Source organism: Manis pentadactyla, chromosome 7 (assembly GCF_030020395.1).
Source record: "Manis pentadactyla isolate mManPen7 chromosome 7, mManPen7.hap1, whole genome shotgun sequence".
Taxonomy (NCBI): domain Eukaryota; kingdom Metazoa; phylum Chordata; class Mammalia; order Pholidota; family Manidae; genus Manis; species Manis pentadactyla.
In genome coordinates, this window is record NC_080025.1 from 96625768 (window position 1) to 96648225 (window position 22458).

General features: G+C 34.1%; 1 protein-coding gene across 3 annotated transcripts in view; it reads right to left on the bottom strand.

Moving 5' to 3' along the window:
- Window positions 1-22458, bottom strand: part of HYCC1 (hyccin PI4KA lipid kinase complex subunit 1) — a 91779-nt gene that overhangs the window by 31579 nt on the left and 37742 nt on the right. For 2 of the 3 annotated variants that reach the window (XM_036877508.2, XM_036877537.2), the window contains exons 3-10: window positions 17957-18058; window positions 12351-12530; window positions 11417-11497; window positions 10843-10958; window positions 10365-10460; window positions 4020-4136; window positions 1058-1145; window positions 378-537 (exon numbers count right to left, since the gene is read on the bottom strand). In XM_036877508.2, coding sequence (XP_036733403.2) covers window positions 378-537; window positions 1058-1145; window positions 4020-4136; window positions 10365-10460; window positions 10843-10958; window positions 11417-11497; window positions 12351-12530; window positions 17957-18058 — 940 coding nt within the window. The remainder of the gene's footprint in view (window positions 1-377; window positions 538-1057; window positions 1146-4019; window positions 4137-10364; window positions 10461-10842; window positions 10959-11416; window positions 11498-12350; window positions 12531-17956; window positions 18059-22458) is intronic. The other variant, XM_036877527.2, reaches the window with a different exon arrangement.

Consider the following 22458-nt stretch of genomic DNA (forward strand, 5'->3'; position numbering starts at 1 on the left):
GCAAGTTTATCTGCTGAAGAGTTACTTGAGAAATCAAAAACATTAAGGAATATTTTCAAACAGTTGTGAATAGAAACCCAAAATGTATAAACAGTTTTAAAATGCATTTTCCTACTCTCCTACTCTATTGAAATAAATTTGAAAGACAATACGTTTAAATAAATTTTCATTTATAAATGCAACATAAGGGGGCTCTTATTTTCCTTGTTGCCTGCCACTAGTGGATAATAAATTGGGAGCAAAAGGTGATCTAACAGCTCTTTCTTCCATGCCGCTATGATACTATTTACCAAAGTTAAAAGTTATAAAACCATAGTGTCGAGAAAAAAATGTGATAGAGTCAACAGTCCTCTAATTTGAAGTTTTTTATTTCTTACCATGTCTTTTCCACCTATGACCTCTTATTGACATGCTGGTTACTGCATTTCTTGATATTCTAGAGGAAGTTGGTGTTATTTCAACTTGAATACACCTTGTACCCTCTTTACTAGATTTCATGGTGCCATGAGGCAATGAAGCCTTTATTGCATTAGCAACCTAAGAAGAAAACACATAGTTTATGATTGGTATTAATGGATGTATTATTATACCCTAGATAAAACAAGTGCTATATATTAATAGGGTTTAAAAAAGAATACTTTGTCCAAGGTATTTCATAAAATGACATAAATCTTCCAGAATAAGGAGTTAAGAGTTCAGAAGGAAACTTAAGGTTAAAAAGAATATGTAAGTGATGCAATTTAAAATTCCAAAATATTGAATTATATTTCCAAATGCCTAGTGCTAATTTATAAATGCAGAACTACCATGCTAAGGAAAACATTCTTATATGTTTAAAAAGACCATTTATCAGCCATAAAAGAAGTCAGCCTAATGAAATCTTCAAATTTTATTATATGTACCCTATCAAGTACAAAATTTTCCTACTACAACAGGAGCATGAATTACTGAGTATTAAGGACATATTAATGCACTATGAGTGGTTACTTCTCAACCTATAGTTCCAAACTGAGAAATTCTAAATTATGAAATTAACATAAATAAGTGAGGCACCCACCAGCAATGGCTCTGGATATAATTCTAGCTGGGCTCGGTATGTAATATCATCCAATGCTTTTTGTGCTAGGTCCCATTCACCATTATAACTATAAAATTAAGGAAGGAAAGTATAATTATTTTTCATTAATTCTGTATAACTGAACAAAATATAATGAGAAACTGCTTATCTTTACTGAGGAAAATAATAGATCACATAAGCACATTGCTTAGCATTCCATTCTCCTGAAAAACATATTTTTAAATCTTTGAATTTCTTTCAATTGTATCTGAGAGCCTATTAATAGCAAAGAAAACTTTATAGATATAAACTTCTTCTCTAAAGAATATGTCTATTTATAAAACAGATACCAAAAAAGCTAGACCATCTCAAAGCATTTTACTTTCAACGCAAGTCAGAGCATAATAAATTATATAGTTTAGAATAATGTTCAGAACAATTTATGGTCAAATTACTCTGTAACTCCCACAGTTTTTAATGAGAATCTACAACTACTGTGGCTCGCAGTATCCTAAGTAGTTACTTCTTTGCTTCCTGATAGTCATTTAGAAGTGTATGTGATGTATGGTACAAATATCAAAGAGATATTGGGAGAATAAAATGTGTGTGTATATATTGATGTTCAAGGATATGGTCTAAAATTCAGCTAGATGATGAAAATGGACAGAAAAATAATGGCTGGTCATCTGCCAACAAAATAAAGAAATTTGAGTTACATCAAAAGTGCAAGTGAGATCTGAAAAATGGAGACCATTGCTTCCACCCTGCAAACCAGAGAAAGCCAGGTAATCTGCAAAATCATAACTTTTCATGAATCCGGCAAAGGGCTAAGTTCACTGGACAACCAAGTAGTCTGAAACCTAAGGGCAGAGAGACAGAGAGGCTACAATAGAAATGGGTAAGAAGAATTCAGCTAAAGTTTTTAACAAATTACTAAAAGCCAAGTACAGGCCAGCATAGGAGTATAGAATCTCTGGGAGCAGATACAAGGGGACTCAGACCCATTCACAATCTTTCTCCCCAAACCTTCTTTAGGTGCTAACAAGAAAAACTGGGAGGAAGGTGGGGGACCAGACAAAGCTGCCCTTAGTCGCACAGGCCTGAAGGAGAATGACCACCAAGAAGGAAAGGCACTAAGATCCAGCCAGATGCTTTTCTTATGTGGAACAAAAGTTTTAAAGCCTTTGGGAGAGAGCAGCAAGCCCTTTCACCCAAGGACAGAGGTGAAAACTACTGTTGCTGGGACAGAAAGAAAAAGAAAAAAAACCTCTATCTGTGGGGCAGGATCAGGAACTCATCCCATGCTGAGACCACTTGAAGTCTCTCACCACTGGAGGAGGGGCAGAACCACTGAGGAACATGGGGCCTGCTTATAACTGAGGCTGCATCAGGACAACAGAGAACACCACTTCCCCACCCCACACTCCCAAACAGGCTGGGGCACCTAGAAACAAGCAGCAGCAAAGCTATTGCTGGACGAGGGGCAAGAACATGGAGAGAGACATCTGTGGTACAGACATGAAGGATGGAGCAGATATGGAGAAAAACCCTCCAGCATGCCAGACCCCACTTTAATCACCAATAACAGGAGAGGAATCTTTAGTCGGTGGTGCATGAACGTAACCATAGCAACAACAAAATCCACCCCAGCTCACTCCTATAGCTCCACTCGCAGCCAAAAAGAAGAGGCATTCCCACTCCAGGCATAGTAATATTTACCTCAGTCTCTACTGTTCTGTTCACAAACAAAATGGTGATCAATCAAATATTACCAGTCACACAAAAAGCAAGAAGAAAACAACCCACTGTCAGGAGACAAAGAACAATAGAACCAAATTCAGAGATGACTCAGATTCTACAGTTATCAGGGAAATTAAAATAACACAATTAATATATTAAAAGCTCCAGTGGAAAAGATGGACAACCATGTGAACAAATGGGGATTTCAGAAGAGAGATGGGAACTGTAAGAAAGAGTCAAATGAAAAGGCTAGAAATAAAACACAGAAACAGAGATGAACTCCTTCAGCAGGGTCAGTGGTGGACTCAACCCAGTTAAGAAAAAAATCAGTGAGGGTGAAGACAGTTCAACAGAAATTACTCAATCTGAAACAAAGCAAAAAGAGAAAACTAAATAGATGAGCACATCTAAGAACTGTGGGAGATAGAATCAGCTAACACAGGGGTCGACAAATATTTTCTTAAAGGGCCAGTATTTTAGGCTTGTGGGGTTTAAAGTCTCTACCACAGCTACTCAGCTCTGTCACTGCAGTACAAAAGCAGCTATAAATATAGAAACAAGTAGATGTGACAATGTGCTAATACAGCTTTAAAAAAACTAGCAGTGGGACAGATTTGGCCCAATGATCATAAATTCTGCCTTCAGTCAAGAAGCTTATAATCTACTATGGAAAACTAAGGTATCAAGTGACTACAATGCAAAGCATAGTAAGGTATGTGTAGCAAAAGAATTACAACGTAAAAGGGTTCAGAGAAAAATATCAGTTTTAAGGCATTAAGACTGAGTATCAATATTAGAAATTAATAGTAAATTATTAATAAACTATTCACAATCAAAGAGGCTCTAAGATGTTTTTCAAGAGTTAAATTTCTGGAAATAGAAATAGACATTCATTGCAGATGAAAAGCTATTTGGAAATAACAGCAAAAATAAGAGTAATGAAGAAAGGAACTGTATCTGAGTATATATGTAGGTGTTGCTAATTTTCATTCTGTCCTTGAATTATAGAAAGATGATGAAGTGTTTCAGGTGGTTACAAATCCTTCAGAATATTAAAATACATGTTTTAAATAATAAAATTATTATCAAGATCTTGATTCATATTTTTTCACCAAAGTATGCTGATTGCTCATCTATTGAAATTATAATAGTAACAATAAAATAACAAACTATAATTTTCCAAAGTGATCAAAGGTTTACTTTGTATATGAATCACACTTACAAGGCAAAATAAATCCCTGTTAACATCTGCACCATGAATCCTGAAGAAACTGGTATCCTGCTACTTATACCTTTGTATTTTCTTACATGTTGCCTGGGATATCCACAAACACAGATTCTAGAAAGACCAAAACAAATATATTGGTAAAATTGGTAAGGATTTCGATAATTTATTTCTTAACATTTATAAGCCAACAATGTATTAGGTATGCTATCATAATAAACCTAATATCTATAAAACAAAGTATCTTTCCTTAAAGATAGATACTTTCTATCTAAAGATAGAAAAATTGTAACATTTTCCTGAGTAACTTAGACTGGGGAAAAAAATGTATAAACCTAAATGTTCATACATATTAAGGGACAGAGTTGGTTCACTAACTTTGGTCAATTCAATGATTAATTTTTATTTCTGTAAAACCAATTACAAGGAACTTGGCACTATTTATCATAAACAGATCTGTGGTACGATCCTCTGTTCCTAACAAGGTTCTTGACCCAAATTGCAAGCTCCAAAAAAAATACTCTAAAATTACACTCAAACCTCAAAAAATACACCTTAATAAATTTCAGATAGATTGAAAAGAAACCATAAGAGAAATAAAACATAAGCAAATAGTTATTCTTTGCATGCCTAAATATGACACCAAAAGTAGAATCCTAAACAAAGACCAACAGAATTTATTTAAATTTTTAAAGAAGCTACCATAAACAAAATTTGAATGTAAAGAAGTATTTATTATAGTGAAGAGTATTTAAGGAGTACTAAAGTTAAAGAGTATTTATTATAGTGAGTAGGATGCCATCTAAAAGCCCAACACAGGGGATCAATTATATAAACCATTCAGAGAAAACCATAAAACAATTAAATGTGCTTTGAAAATCTTTTAAATGACGGAATAAAAATTTATGAAACAACACATGCAGCCCAATCCTGTTTTGTATTAACCAAATGGGTGAATAGCATGTTTCACTGCACAAAGATCATATACAAAGTCAGAGAATTATCTCTGAGCTGTGGGATTATAGATTTATTTTCTTCTTTATATTTAGATGCATTTTCTAAATTTTCTGCATTTCTAAAAGATCAACATGTATTATTTTGAAAATAAATAGTAAGTTTCTATTATTAATAAAACTGGAATATAGCTATTTTCTCATAATACATTGTGGTTGCTATAATACAACCTTCACTTCATATAGTACTAACCAATAGATTGTATTTAACCTCTCCCCTATGCAATTACAACCTGGGACTTAATATTTCCTTTACCCAATGAATCTAAACCCTCACTAAACATACCCAAGTATACCATAAACCATATCAAAAATATCCCCCTGAAGATATCATTAATTCAAAGCAACTTTAAAGAATAGATATAAATTCATTTGATATTGAGAGGACCTTAGAATTCCCTAGAACCAAGAGTAAAAAGGACTAGGGATATTTATGGACCAAATGTTTGTGTCCCCCACATAATTCATATGTTGAAGCCCTAATTCCCCCAGTATGATGGTACTGGGAGGTGGAGCCCTTGGGAGTAACTAGGTTTGGATTAATTTCTGATGTTGGGGCCCATTGATGGGATCAGTACCCTTATAAGAAGAGGAAGAAAACAAAGCTCACTCTCCGACACAAGAAGACACAAAGAGAAGGCAATTGCAAGTAGGCAAGAGGGCCTTCACCAAAAGCTAAATCTGCCAGCACCTGACCTTGGATTTCCCAGCTTCCAGGACTGAGAAATGAATGTCTATTGTTTAAGCCAATCAGTCTACGGTATTTTGTTACAGCAGCCTCAGATGACTCAGACAGAAAACTGAGAAAACTTGGCTATGCATATCAAAAATATCCCCCTGAAGATATCATTAATTCAAAGCAATTTTAAAGAATAGATATAAATTTTGTCTGATATTACAAAAACCTATATCCAAACCAGAATACTCTTCTGACTCCTACTACCTAAAGGAGCATACTTAGACAAAAAATTTTTTCTTACATTTTATACCTTTATGATAGGGATAGTAGTAAATAGTAGAGAATCAACATGTGAAAGATAGGTTTTTTCAATTAATTCATTTATTCAGTAAATATTTATTCTGTGTCAGATACTATGGATATAGATGAAGAAATAGCTCCCACAAGAATTCAATCTAATCATGAAGACTGTGTAATAAACAAGTATTTGCAATGAACAAGTTACAGGGGTAGCAAAAGGAGGGAGTGGCAGACTCTAGTGGAAGTAGGAGAGGAGCAGAGACTTCCCAGAAAGATACTCCTTTGAACTGAGCCTTGAAGAAACATGGTACTTTCCAGTGAAAATAAAGGAAAAAGCAAAAGCAGAGAGGAATGGAACAGCATGACACCAAGGAGACTGGTGAAATTCCAGTAGGATAGAATGCTAGAACACCAGAAAATAACAGAGAAGCTTGTTAGAGGTCAGATCATGAAGTCACATCTTATAACCTGCAAGGCTTATATCATTATATCACGCAGGCAAAGGGAAGCAACTAAAGGTTTTTGTTTTGTTGTTTTAAGCAAATGGAGTAACATGATCAGATTAGAGTTTGGATAATGCCACTCAGCTTTATTAGAAGAGTTCACTGAAACTAGTGTGGAGAGTATCAAAATATCCCAAGAGTGAGATGAAGGGAACCTGAACTAAAGAAGTAATTGTGGGGAGAAGGAAAAAGGGTGGGATTGGAGTCACATCCAGTAGGATAATTAGGGGTAAGACTGAAGGAATAAGAGGAACATATAATTATTCCCACAGTCAGTTTGGATAGATGGCTGGATGATAGTGCCACTAAATAAATTTGGACAATAAGACATGCTGTTTTGGAAGATGGTAAGTTTCAGATATGTTGATTTGTAGGTATATGGTACAGATGTCACTTCTGTCCACTACATCCTCTCCTCCCACCCTGCCTTCCATTAATAGCCCCTCTATCCCTCTTACCTTAAGGAACTAGTCTTCCCCTGTAGAATCAAGTAGAAACACATGATTGTGGTGTGGCTGCCAGTAAAATTACCTATAACAAGAGATCACTACCCTACCATTTGTTTCCCTTTTCTTTTAATACATAAGGTAGGCTCTCCTCCACTCTATCCACCAATTTTAGCTAGAACAATAACTACCTGCTAGAGACCTTATTTTCTAGGCTTCTTTGCATCTGTGTGACCTTGTGACTAGTTCTGGACGATGGTCTTTTAACTGACATGGTACAACTTCTAGGTTGTACCCCTAAAAAGCAGCTGTATGCCTTCTACTCTTTCCCCCGGCTTATAGGAGAGAGGGCAGTTATAATAGTAGTGACCCATCACCATACAGACAAGAGTAATGCTCTACGGAATGGCAGAACCCCAAGAAAGAAGAAGAGGGAACACCTTAGAAACACAGCCAATATACCCCAGATCATCTACCAGCTTGGACTTTCATGGTAAAGAAAAATAAATATCTACTTAATTTTAAGTTACCATTTTTTATTTTTGTTAAAACAGCCAAACCAGTACTTAAATTGATACAGTACTCTTTCAATAATACCACCCAACATGGCCCCAGGGTTGGAGGTGTTGTAGAAGCCTCAGGCTGGCATGACCAGAGCCTTTTGCCTGATTGCTTTTCATAGTGAAGCTGGGAGAGATGTTCTTTCTTCTGCATTCACTAAAAGCTGCCTGGATCTAGTTGGCTCTGAGGCCAGTTCCATCCCTGCAATTCTCAGAGCAAAATTTCCCTTTGCCATAATCTAGTTTTGTGTAGATATCAGTTGGTTGCAACAGAAAGAGCTCTAACGTTTATAAGGTATCTATGGGACATCTTGATAGAGATGGTTACTGAACTGGATACACAGGCTTAGAAATCAGGAAATAAGTATGGGTTCAGAAGAGAGGATACAGTCAGAAAAATAAGTCATGGCTGTTATTACACGATTTTTTAAAAACAACTTTGCCATAGATCTAGGATGGTCAGTCAACTTTTAAATTTACTTAAGATAAGAACTAGAGAGATAATTCTCTCAAACATGAATACACTTGAAAGACTCACAAGGGAAATAAGACTCTCTCGTTTTCTCTATAAGATGCCCATAGGAAATAAGCAGTCATTTATTAAAGGATGAACTAAAAGTTTTATTCAGAAATGCAAATGGTTAGAGTCTTGGTCCATTCATGCTGCTATAACAAAGTACAACAAACTGGTAGCTTATAAACAACAGACACTAATTTCTCACAGCTGTGGAGGCTGGAAGTACAAGACAAGGGTGCCAGCATGGTCAGGTGAGGGCCCTTCTCAGGGCTGTGGACATCTTGTTGTATCCTCACATGGCAGAAGGGGTGAGGGAGCTCTGAGCCGTCTCCTGGTTAAGAACACTAATCCCACGCACGAGGGCTCATGGCCTAAGCACTGCCAACGGTCCCATCTCCTAACAGACCCACATCAGGCATTAAGATTTTAATATATGAATTTTGGGGAGAAACAGACATTCAGACCATAGCAGTTAGTTTTTCATAACTACTAAAACTACCCAAACTGCAGCAATTGACTACAGGAATTTTGCATTTATCAATGAAAGAGTTCCTTTAAAAAGCAAAAACCAAATTATTTCCTTTAATCATAATTGTACTTAATGAACCATAAATCTGAAGAGATCACATATTATTTATTCATTTAACAAATATTAATTATTAAGTATCTACTGTATGCCAGGCACTTCTCTAAACTCTGAGGAATCGGCAGTGCATGTAACATGAAGTTCCTGACCTCACGAAGTTCCAGCAGTGCCAGACTACCCAAAGGAACAAACAGGGAATTACAGTGCTGTAAGTGCTAAAAGGAAATAAACTGGGCTGGGAAGGTGCTACTTTAGAAAAGACGGTCATGGGAGGCCTCTCCAAGGAAGTAACATTTGAGCCGAGACCCACACTAATAATCTACTCCTATCCAGGTGCATCTCATTCTCTGTTGAGAAACACTGTCTCATTCTTAGACTGAAAGTGCTTCTGAAGTGTTGGTCCTTTCTTTCTTTCAGTCAATAACAAAGTTTCCACTGAACCATAGTGAAATGGGAAGGAAAGCTGAATAATCCATTTTTAATTATAAATTGCTATTCTTCTCTCCCACTCTCCCCCCTTTTTGGTGTTAAAATTGTCTTCCCTTTGGTAAATAACGTTGATAGTAGGTATTTATAATATAATGACTTGCCAAAATAAAAAGTGGCAACACTATGTGGACACCTCACCTGCTCCAGCTTTTTTGAAATTTTATAGATCTGTGAATTCAGAACTCGAGGCATTTCTGCCTTTAAAGGACTTAAAACAAGAAACATATTAGAAAGACTCAGTAAGTGGGAGAGATTGCACATTGGTACCATCTTCCAAAGTCTGGGAAATGGGATTATGCTCTAGGATTATGCTCTGATTCAGGAATCATCTGAAAGATTCCTCATTTTGCTATCCTCTCAAAAAAGCCCTTTGCCTTGTTACCTCCTTCCTCCCTCTGGTCCTACATGGTTTTCTATTCTATTTAGTATCAATTTCTGCTTTTTCTGTTTGTTTTGCCCTCTATGTATTGCTCTATGCACCCTCCCTCTCACTAACTTTCCAAAAACAGTATTTTCTAAATACGTTCCTCAAGTCTAAATCATTCTCAAAGTTCCTCAGTTCTACATTTTTTCTTATTTATTTGAATTACCAAAGGCATTCTCTCGTTTTGTTTTTTTAAAAAGGTAGCATGTTCATCATAGAAAATTTGGAGAACAGAAAACCCACACAGGAAAAAATTTAAATAAATCATATTTACACCAACTAGACATAACTATTGTTAATATTCTGGTCACATTTAGTCAATTTTGCAATTATACCAAATATACTATCATTAATACTCTTTTAAATCAGAATTTTTAATGTTTGTATAGTATAACTAAGGACTATCATAATTTATTTATCTAACCTCTTGGCTCAATTTTTTTGTAAACAAGTAAAGTTAAAAGGCCTGTGTCTCTTACTTATTCTTGGAACAAAATTAGAGCACAAGAAAAAAATAATAATAACAGAAACTAACCACATGCCAAAAATTGAAAGGTTATCACAGTTCCATCCTCTTAACCATACAGTATGATCCTTTTTTTATTAAATATTCCATTGAGATGTTATTCAGCTTTATTACCCTCTTCACTGTGTTCTATCACTTACAGGTAGCTTTCTTTATGTTAATTAGACTGAATTTCAGATTAACTTAATTAATGTTTTAAACAAATGATCAAACAAAACAAAGATAACTTAGATATGTAACAAACTGGCAATCCTAGATTAATATATTTCAATATTAAAAACATCTAAATTTTAATTTACCTTGAACAGATTTGACACAGTGATTGAAGAGAAACACTAGGCATATAGGTCAAGGCAGCATTGTAACACAACAAAAGGAATGTCAAAACTTCAAACCTAAAGATAAACCAAAAGATATTTACAAATCTTATAATTTAAGAAGTCAACCATAATAAAGCAGGCACTGGGGGAGAGATACTATGGTATGTAACAGACCTGTACAATATAGTCATACTAATTAACAATACAAAAAAAAAAAAGAAGTAGAAGACTTCCCAAGGTAAGTCTTGGGAAAATTATCTTAATTCAATGTTCTAGATGACAACTGAAGCAAAGTAGAAGTGACAAATCAGGAAGATGTGTTTTCCTCTTGTATAAAATGACTCAATTTTTTTTTTAATTTTCACACACAACTCATTTAACATTATTTGTAAATCTATTGAAATAATTTTGTTTTAATCAGTGTGGTAGGACAGGAGGTTATATTTCCCCAGTATACCTATTCTGTGCTGTCAGCATCTCCCTTTGGGGGTGAGGTCCACTGTACACAACTTTTGACAAACCATGCTGGGAGAGTGCACTCTCAGTCAAAGCCATTGACCCAATGCTGGAAGGCTAAAGAGAAGACATTTGAATAAAGAAAAAAGCCATTCTGTGGAAAATGTGATATTCAGAACATATACATTACTAATTGCCATGAATAGCATATATCTTAAAAATATTGAGAGTTCCTACTAAATTTTCTGCTCAGGGATTTAACAAATAATTAAAAACCAAATGACAAGTAGATAATATAGTTTAATTTTTTAAATTCTACCACAGAAATACATTATCGCCACACAAAAAAATTAGGCTAGTCTTATCCATCAGGAAAGAAAAATATTTCAAAATGAGTACATTCAATAGATCTCTTACAATGAGATTTTAAAGTTTAATGCTTTTGATTTCTCATTTCACTTTGTGTGGTGTTTTATACTTTTAAGGTATTACTAATTTGATCAAATTTTTTTTTTTTTTTGCTTCAAAAACCAGACCCTAATTTACAGCAAATTTACTGGTAAAATTTCACTTACTTCATGATACACTGATGGTTTGGATAAAGATGGAATCGTAAAACTCAATACTTTGCTATGACCATGTTTGTCAACTATTTCCTACAAAAGTGAAATAAAATGTCTTAAAATATTTACTACATATAAATTTAAAAGCTAAATTAAAATTTTTAGTTTTAAAAAAAAAGACCTGAGAGGAAATGAATCTTTAAGTCAACTAAAATCTTAAACTATGATACCCGTTTCTAATTATTCATAAACACTAAGAGTTAACCTTCCACTTTTAAAATATAAGCAACATAGTTTTAAGGATGGCTGAAATACAGATGTAGTGTCTTAATAATCATTGATTTTTCTCATGTAAAAAGTTACAGTTTCTAAATCAATTAACATAGTTATGAAATATGTCAAGAAAAGGTCCTTATGTGCCTTTTCCATTTTAGAAAGTACAAACCTTAAATATCTAGAATACCATACTAGTTAATATACAAACACTATTAATAATGCCAATTATTTGTTAAATCAATGGTGTGAATTCTGGAGGCAGCCCAGATTTTATGGAGTTATTAGTGGTAGATACTAGACTAGATCTTTTCTCCTAAACTTTTTTATGAAGGTCACAAACTGACAATTTATTGACAGTGGATTTCAAGTTTAAAATGCAATGCTGATATTTTTAGATACCTCTATAAAAATAACTGAAACGGTCTAATTTTCAGTCTTCGATCAATCCAGGAAGGTATATTCACATAACTGAATATATGCACATATAGCCCTCAACCTCCATAAAGTTATTTTTTGGGGGAATGAACTATGAGTCATTTGATGTATGAAAAGAAATATTAACTTTAGTGAAGTGAAAAGTAGTTGGCAATTAATGTATTTGCCTTTGCTGAAAAGGTTATATATTTCCTTTTACCAAAAAACATCCTATTAACTACATCGAAATACAAACCAAATTGTAGACCCCTAAAAGAAGAGCTTCGATGCATCCACTGCTATGCACATTTCTGCTGGCTGACACTGCAAGGTAGCACCAAATCAGTTCTGGAAGAAACTGCAGTGTGAATCGAAGCAACTGCTCCTCTCCACTGCGATAGAATTCAAAGAGCTGGTGACAGACAGGTTCCAGCAACTGGAAACAGATGAAGTATTAATTCAAGGATAGGACTGTGTTTCAGTGACACTGATATATGAAATATAAAAGGTTTTCTCTGACTGGTAATTACTGAAACACATAAATGTTTCTGTTGAGGGGGGAATCAAAACTATTCACTGCCAAACTATTCAGTAAACCTTTAAAGTGGAAGACCAAGGAGTGCAAAAGAAGCATATATGGAAGCACTCTATAAACTTGTGTAAAATATTTTGTAACTCTAAGGTGGTACTGTTATTAAAGCTATATCTTTTTAACTTCTTAAAATAGCTAGGTTGTAAGATGTTTCTTCTTTAATATCTTTTCTTCTGATAAAACATGGAAATGTATAAATGACTGGCTACAGGGTTGTAGAAATTGAAACTGGAATCCTAAGTAGTTACTGTCACACTGCCCTCCTGAGCTTGTACCTAGGCAGCACCTGACAGCAATGCTTCATGTGTAAAGTAGTTGAATCATTATAGAACCCCTTATGGATCTATACAGATCCAGATCCCTAGTTAATCTAAACACCGCTCTCACTGTGTTTTAAATGTCATTTGGAGTTATCTATAACCTTTTACTCTCCTATCACACCCCAGCATTATCTACTAAATAGAGCTGACATTATAATAGACTTCTTTTTAAGATTAAAAAGTTAAGAGACTCTTATAGGTAAGTATTTCCTTAAAGCATATACAGTGATCATGCACAAGCTACAAATAAATATGTAAAGAGATTCACAGGCTACTGATTTTTCAATCCATCATGATATTATATTTTTAATGAACTGTGTAATTCATTCATTTCATTAACTTAGGCAATAGATTGAAGTCAACTGACAAAAGATTTTCTACTAATAATAACTGTAATGAATGATACTCATTTAAGGTGGATGTTTTTATTTCAAATAAGTTAAATGTTATATATAAACTGGGCATAATTAAAGTCAGTTCTATATAAGGTATTATACAAAAGTACACATTTATACTTTTGCTATAGAAAGTGTTACACTTCAATAAACATTGATTAAGTCAAACTAGTCTTTCCTATTGAAAAATCATCTAATTTCTGACAGTTAAGGAATATTTTTTCCACTCTCAAAATAGTTGTTAGAGGGCAACTGGCATCCACTGTGGCATGGCAAAGGTAACAAGAAACTGGAGGGTCAGAGACAAAGTAACCACATTTACAGAGAGCAAGAAAAGGTTTTAGGGTATAAATTTGAGAGAATGGGGTTGGGGTGGTTGGAAGAAAGATTGGTAGGGAGATGTTTAGGTTTCAGAGTGGAGTTTTCAAATTTCTTTATGAACCAGCATCAGTAATCTTTTATTGTGATGTAACATCCTCATCTCTAAATACCTGGAAAAGCTTTCATTGAATCAATTGATACAGTCTAACAAGAGTCTGCAAAATTATGAAACCTTATGTTGAAAATTTATTCAATAGTCTACATGAACAAAATCAATTTTGATCAGCACCCTCAAAACACCTTATAACCAATTTAAAAATCCAAAACTAAGAAGGTTTTTGTTTTATCAAAGCAGAATGAATGAAGACAGATTCAAAGTGATGTAGAAATTATATGCTGCCATGAGATTAGATCAAATTATATATACCAAACTGACAGAGATAAATACCAATATCTGTACAGTGTTTTACAGGTTTGCAAAGTGCTTTCACATACATGAATCCATTCAATTCCCACAACATTGTAGGATAGAATATTATTATCCATACTTTTTACATAAGGCAATTGACACAAACAGGCTATCTACTATCACGAAAATCACACAGCTCACAATGGTCAGAAATGAAGCCAAGGCTTTTTGACTGCTTTATAAACGTACCTGAAAAATAACAGAAAAGAATAAAACAACATACAGTGTGGAAAATACAGGTGATTTATCTAACTTGTATTTTTTGAGACAAGCAATGGAGAATTAGAACATGCTGTGTTCCTAGTGTCTAAAATACATGAAAATTTTTTATGTATTTTCTCATGGGAACATTGTTATATTTGATGGGTAGGTTTTAGAGTACTATTAAGAGAGAATTACACTTCAAGTATAATGTGTTAAATGGGCTTTTTATGGGTCTAATGAGAAACTAGTCATCATGTACTTTCTTTCCATTCTAAAATACATTCTGAATTCTAAAACAACTAAGATACCAGTGAACTTTTACAACAATCTAGTCATAAGTAAGAAGTCTGTATCCTAAGAGAGAGCTCTAACAGTAATAAAAATGTAACATAAAAATGCTTTTAAGTAACTAAAGCAGGGATAGAAGATGGGAAAGAGTTAAGTATGGGTAAATTCACAAAATCTTGCAAATGTTTTTGCACTGAACAATTACTGAGGACATAGGTAGAAAAAAGATACAGAAAAGTCAGAAGGACACCACTATTCAGGTGCCAGTAGCCACTGAACTGACCTTTCCTCACTCTGGGATCCCTATACCTAGAACACGAAAGCAACTATAGGTATCTCTTTCAAAAAACAGCTGGTTTCAAAACAGACTTGAGCACTGTTAGTCTCTAAAGTTACAATCAATTAAAATGTAATCAAAGAAACTGCACTGTACCCATAAACTGTCTCTTTTGAACACACCACACATATCTATCTCAGAGCCTTTGCACTTACTACTCCCTCTCCTAGAATGCTCTTGCTCAGTTTTATTTTCTCCCTCCAATTCATTCAGACCCTGATTCAACCATCACCTCCTCAGTCCCAACACATACTCTCAACTCCACTTTATCTATCTTCATAGCTGTATCAGCAACTGACATTGTATTATACATTTACATATTTGTTTAATGTCTATCTCACCTACCAGAATACAAATTCTAATCCTTAAGATCAATAATTTAGTCTATTTTATTCACTGTTATACTTTTAAGTGATTTCTGGTACATTATATGGGTTCAATAAATATGGGTTTCTTAATGAAAAATGGGTTTCTTAAATGGATTAAACTGAATAATGAAAAAGTACTATGAGTAAAATCCAAATACCAAATTTGCCAGACTTCAAATAACACCCGAACCAATGTCTCAAATTACAAAAATGCCAAAGGACAATGATATCAACTCTTCAGGAATATTTCCATACTAAGACACAAAATATTCTAAAGTACAAAAGAAATGTCAAAGAAGATTATTATACTGGTATATTTTAGAAGCATTTCTAAATATATTTTTAAGATTGAGTTGTCTTTTAAGAATACAGAATATACACTGTCTTCATCATATTAATCAGGCTAAAAATATTCAACAAACTTAAATGCAAAACCTGCTAAACTAGTGCTTCTGAAAGCGTGGTCCATGGACTGAAGTCCTACCACAATACCAGTCCCCAACAATACTAATACAGAAATTGAGAGGAAAACCTTTAGAAACTTTTATAGCTACTTGATATTGCTGCAACATCCAAGTGGTGATCAGCAGACTGTTTGAACAAGGTATAGATCACTTAAGAGTCATCAGATTTGTGTGGCACCTCACGTGTGATGTGAGTTGCATGTTCATTGTGCACATTAAGTATACATATTGGTCAGTGACAGATTGGAAATTCTTTAAAAACTGGTCTTTCACCAAAATAGTTTGGGAAATACTGCTCTGACTCATTAGAGCTATACCCACTATTACCCAAATAAAAGAAATGCTTTTATAGGAATTTACATTACAACTCTATCCAAAATAGCCTGACTGAAACACAGTTCATTAGAGGAGTAACTTTCAAATCTTTCAAAATACTAAACAGTGAATGATAAACAAGATTTAATTTGTTTTTAAAAAATAAAGCAAATAGCTATACTTACTCTATTTGGTGAAATAACTGTCAATTAAACATGGAAAACTTTAAAATAGCTTCCACTCAAATACTTTAAAAACTAAAACCCTCCAAGAAAACAAACTACCTATACATACTAAACAAATTAAGACACTTTGGGAAGCAGGAAGAGCCAAGCAAACTATGATTGTTCTTTTCAGTTATTTCAGTTAAAGTGTTTGGTTTGTCATTTTAATCCCTAAATTTTTAAGCATGAAAAATTAACAATGCGCTTTATAGCACAGCCAGTAGAAGCTGGGTTATCCCAGACCCACTCCAAAAGAGGTTAACTACTCAAATAACCAAAGTCTCTAGTTTCAATAGTTTCATCTCAAAGATACAAAGGTCTGTATAGGACTGGACTCCAGGGTATGTGATTTTACCACTGACTAATAAGATTAGTGGCGTTAGAGCCTACCATGTATGTCATCTACCAAACTCAAGTATAAAAAGAATGACATACTTCATATTCCTCTCCTCTACTCCACCTCTGTCAATTCCTGCTGGCACTGCTCTAGTTCAGGTTCTCAACAGTTCCCTCCTGGGCTTTGTCGTAACATTCCAGTGATCTTCCAATTTTTCTGTTCTCCAATCTATCCTCCATATAGCCACCTTCCTAAAACAATAAACTGATCAAGTCATCCCTGCAAGGTAAAAAAATGTCTAAATTGCTCATGATGGAATGCAAGGCCCACCATAGTTACCACCTTAACCTCTCTTTCCAGTTTCAGTTCCTACCACAGTCTTACCCTCTTGTTAACTATTTCATTAGCTTGTTCGCTTTTTTTCAAATGCCATGCCTTTTTCTTTTCCACACCACTTCTCATCCTTTTCTATTTCTACTATGAATGGTGAGATTTATAAGCACCAGAATCAGGAGTATATATCATTTCATCACCACTATCTAAGAAGAGAAAAGGAGATGGTGACAAGAGAAAGGAAGGAGGGACTGGGAAAAGCACCATCAGGACCAAACTCCTTGTCATTCCTTAAACGTTTTGCATTTTCTCAGGCCTCCATATACTATCCTTAAGGCTTAGAATGTCCTTTTACTTGCATACCTAGAAAACATGTACATCCATCTAGACTCAGGTAAGCATTGCCTTGAAAACATGTTTACTATTTTCTTCCCCTTTCCTTACTCCTCATCTTTGATATTCTATTGTCTAGCATTGCAGCTGGCTCATAAAGGGTGTTCAAATTATTTGCTGAATGAATCAATGAATGTAGTGACCCAAACTTTTCTAGGCTACCTCCAGCAAGATAGACAGACAGACGAGAAGATGTTCAAGATGGCTTCTGGAATATGATAGTAGTTTTATTTCAGGGCCTGGGGGATAGTATACAGGAGTTCATTTTATTACAGTTCTTGTTTTTTTTTTAATTCTGCCATTTTTTGAACATGAAGTATTCTATATTTATCCCTTCAACCCCATTTCTCAAAGGTAGTCAGCTAAACACTCTAATATAAATGACAATTCTTAAAATATATACTTTTTCTTACTCTTTTATATATATGTTGTATTTCACTATAAAAAATTAGAAACCAATCAACTGAATACTTCTAGCACAATAAACAGTGAGAGTACTTACCTCACTTTGTGGCTCCTGGATAACTTTATAGAGAGATGAAACTAAAGAACTCTTGTCTTTCAAATTTGTAGCATAATTTGGTAAAGATGTTTCTGTTAGTGTCTAAACAAATAAAAACAAACATTTTATTTTTTATGAAATGCCCAAATAGGCAAATCCACAGACAGAAAGTAATTACTTGTTGACAGAGACTGGGGGAAGGGAGACCTGGGAGTTGACTAACAGGTATGGAGTTTCTTCATGGGGTGATGGAAGTGTCCTAGAATCAGATGCTCCTGTTAGTTGCATAACACTGTAACAATACTAAAACTCATTGTATTTTTCAGCTTAAGACAATGACTTTTATGTTCTATGAATTGTATACCAACCACAAAAAAATTAAAAGTATATTTAATCCTGTTATCAACAGGGACATAACTAATATTAACATTTCATCTTCGATCACAGTTTGGAGTTAGAAATGAAAATGCAAACCAGGTATAAAACCAGAGACATATTTTTGTAGTACTATATATATGTTACAAATCTCATTAGCAGTATTGATCTTGCTTCACCTGTTACATAAGGATTTAAATAATGTTCAAACCTTAAAGTCACAGATCATCTATCAAAGTAATTCCTGAGTTATATATTGTGACTGTTAAGTAAAACTGGTCTATTTCAAAGAATTGGGAAGAAATTTTAAGACTCCTTAGAAATGAAGAAAAAGACAGCGATACTACCAACAAACTAGTTTTCCTAATGCCATTTAAAATATGGATAACTAATCACAGCTTGCCAGTACCACCCATTCAGACAGCACACCATAACCAGAGGGGACTGGGAAGAAAGAAAACTCCAGTAGTAAGTCAGATGATTTGAGGTAAAAATAGTAGAGAAATCTGAAAAAATACAAACACAAAAGCAAAACACTTTATTACAACAAATAATAAAATCCTATCCTTCTAGAATATAGCCCTTAACATCTGTCTCTAAAGTCATTATTTTTTCTCATATAAACTTTCTTCAACTAATCAATCCATCAGTGAATCGACAAATGTTAATCCTGCAGCAGCTGTAATGTCTCAAGATATGGCTAACAGTTGTGCCAAAATATCCATTTCTTACATGTCCAATATCCTAGTATTTCATGATTTAAAATGGGTATGGTTAGTATATATGTATGCATAAATAGACACAGAAAATTAAAGAGCATAAGTTTTTATAATAAGGATATTTGATTCATTTATACTTTACTGTGATATCCTTGACAGAACTACCTTATCATCTCTCTATCCATGGCACTCATGTACAAGGCCTCATACTCAAACCTTTGCAGGAATTTATTACAGATGAACAGCATAAGAAATAAATACTGTCACTGTTTAAATTTCAATAGACCTTTTTTTAAATAGGTCAGATTTCACCTTAGGTTATGTAAGTGAATAGATTCTTTTTTAAATTTAATAAGGTAATTTTGTTTACCACAATGATAAGGAAACGTGAACTACCTGGGTATTTCCACCATTCACCATGCAACTGCTTACATAAAGAGGAGATTAGGGCATTCTTCAATATTTCAAAAGCATGTAACAAAAGATCTCCAGGCAACATTTCATTTCCGGTATTTGATCAAGAGTAACCTAGCACTGGGGGAATTTATATAAAAGTGAATAACAGTCAAATAAACAGCAGATTTCTAATCCTCTGAATGTAAATGAACCCAGATTATATAACACATTATTATCTGTACATATGCATATATGTCTGTGTGTGTGTGTGCCAAATTATAAAATTTAAAACTAAGTGAACTGAAATAAAAATCTTTTAAAAATTATCAGTGGATAAAAAGATTATTATAACAAATACTACCCAAGCTAAAACTGGAACATTCATAAATATGATCATTACAATTTTCAGCTCATGTACCAATTAACCCTCATATATGGTAAAATATTTTCTGTGAAACAGCCAAAGGCAAAAGGACCCCTCTTTTCTGAATGACAAGCTCCAGAAAATATCCTGGACCAAGGCTACTATTGCTAAATAAGAGGAAGGGACCTCCTAAAAATTAGTACAGTAAACTATTAGACATTATCACAGTTCTGTCATTATTTCATTTTGTGAATACAGGAAAAGCTACTATTGTCTATAGAAGGAGAGAAAATATGATTTCTGTGTTTATGAACAGAGCTTTGAAAAACTTAAGATCTAACAGAGCCTAGTGGATTTAAATACTGTTACAGCAAACCTTTCCATTTTTTTGCACTGAACTAGTTCAAAGGTACTTACTGGCCTTCTTAAATGCCAGCTAAGCCTTCTCACTTTTCAGAAAGCAGGCAAAAAAGTAATAATGGGAAGTTATGTTGGGAAATTGTCTTGGCAAAATGTGAAGAAGACAGATGCTTCATACTAAAGTATCATTTGGCAGATGGTTTTTTAAAAACGTAAGGAGGTGATATCGGTTAGGTGGAAGAGAATTAATGAAGATGGACAGATGGGTGGAGAACCAATAAATAAAACAACTCTGTTCAACAACATTACACATAAGACTGGATTTTGAGTCATATATTGAGATTCGGTGCCTAACAGAAAATCAAAAAAATTAGGAGTCTGGAAATCTGCTAGATAAATCTACAGAATTAAGAAAAACACAACACAATATGAAAGATAATATTTTACAAGTAAATCTTTAAGAAGACAAAAACTGAACTACTCTTAAAAATCTTAAAATAATGAAGTCTCCGTCTAATCATTTTGTTAATATATAAAGAAAATACTAATGAGGGCACATAGCTAGAGTGGACACTGAGCAGTTTTTCCAAAGGCAAAAAAAAGGTTTGCACAAAGCAAGTTGTGCTGTCTTTGTGCATTTGAATGTTGACTGAGCTTATGAGGTTGGGAGTTCAAACTGTAACTACAGAACAGTGTAGAGCTAAAATTATCTTCCCAGACATGCTATTTCAATGTTCCCAATGAGGAACTGAGACCCAAAGAAGTCATATGCCTTGTCCATCACCATAAACCATCTAACAGAAGAATTATGATTAGATCAAAGGGCTTCTGACTTCACAGCCGCATTTACTTTGCATCACTTTTATCAGTCAGATGATCTTGACTTTATTAGCACCAGTTATTAAATTAACTATATATATTCTAAAACACCCTTTTAAAGTATTTTAGCCAAAATACATAATTAACATTGCAAATTATTTCAAAAGATTAGATACTCTAATTTTAAAAGCACTTAAGATATTTGTTCTCAAGCACTTATCTTCTATTACCTTTAGTATGCTGCCAATTTTGCCTGATAACTTTAACCTCTTTATCAAACAGAAACAGAACTAAATTCAACAGACATTAACACAATTCAGAGTAACACCCAGAATAATTTTCTGGAATGCCTATCAAAGTAACCAAGAAATGGGAAATATCTCCCCTTAAACAGCTATAATACAGATTTGACTGTAATTTGAAATATTTGTCATAACAAATTTATATAAAATTGGATAAATTTAATCTTGAGGGATTAGGGGAAAATAAACTACTTTTTATTGCATGGGACCCAGGATTTTACTCCCTTTTCCCCAGTGGAAAACTTTCCTTATCCTTAATTAAATGTATAAAAATTTTAATAAAATATCAGTACCCACATAATATATGTTATATTGATGCCCATAACTGCTGCATTACACCCCTAACCTCTCATTGCTACACTGCCTAGGATATCCACATATTCAAGCCAGGAGGAGAAGGGAATAAACAGATAGGAATGAAATGGAATCAGTCATATTTTCAATAATCTGCCTTATTTATCCCTCCCCTAAGTTCTATCCTTTAATATGCCCTCTTTCCATAACTCCCATATTAAAGAATGGCTAACAGGCTATGTTTGCTTTTGCAAATTTGACTTCACCATTAAACATGAGAATGCCCTAGAAGTTTGTACTCAACTGTTGAACTTGACAATTTCCATCAACCTGCCAAAAAATAAATCATGATATAATGAACCATATGAAACACTCTTGAAGCAGGAAAAAAGCTTTGAAACACCTTAAACCCTTATTCACAAAGACAACATGCACAGGGGGAGAAAAAGCACATACAAGATTTAATCAAACTATTAAAATACATAGAAGGTACTATATACAGTGTACTTGTAAAATAGTCTACATCACTTTATGATGACTTAGGGGATCCATAGCAGGATACCCAATTCTTGATTATAAAAGGTGAAATCTGCCCAGTTATTCTTCAGGATGAGATAATAATGACAGATAAGGCCAGCTGCAAAATTAACAGAAACATTGCTTCTCTCAAGGATACAGTGCAACTGAAAAGTGTCATAATCTCCTTTTCTGAGTGACTTCAGTATTCTTACTGACTGAGAAGCCTGCTGTCTAAAGTAGCTATTAAAAACTTTGTTAGTTGAACATATATCAGTAAGAATGAAATATCCTACTCTTGCCTAGAAGATCTAAGCCATCTTGACACAAAGAAGGAGGTTTGATTTCTAACTTCCA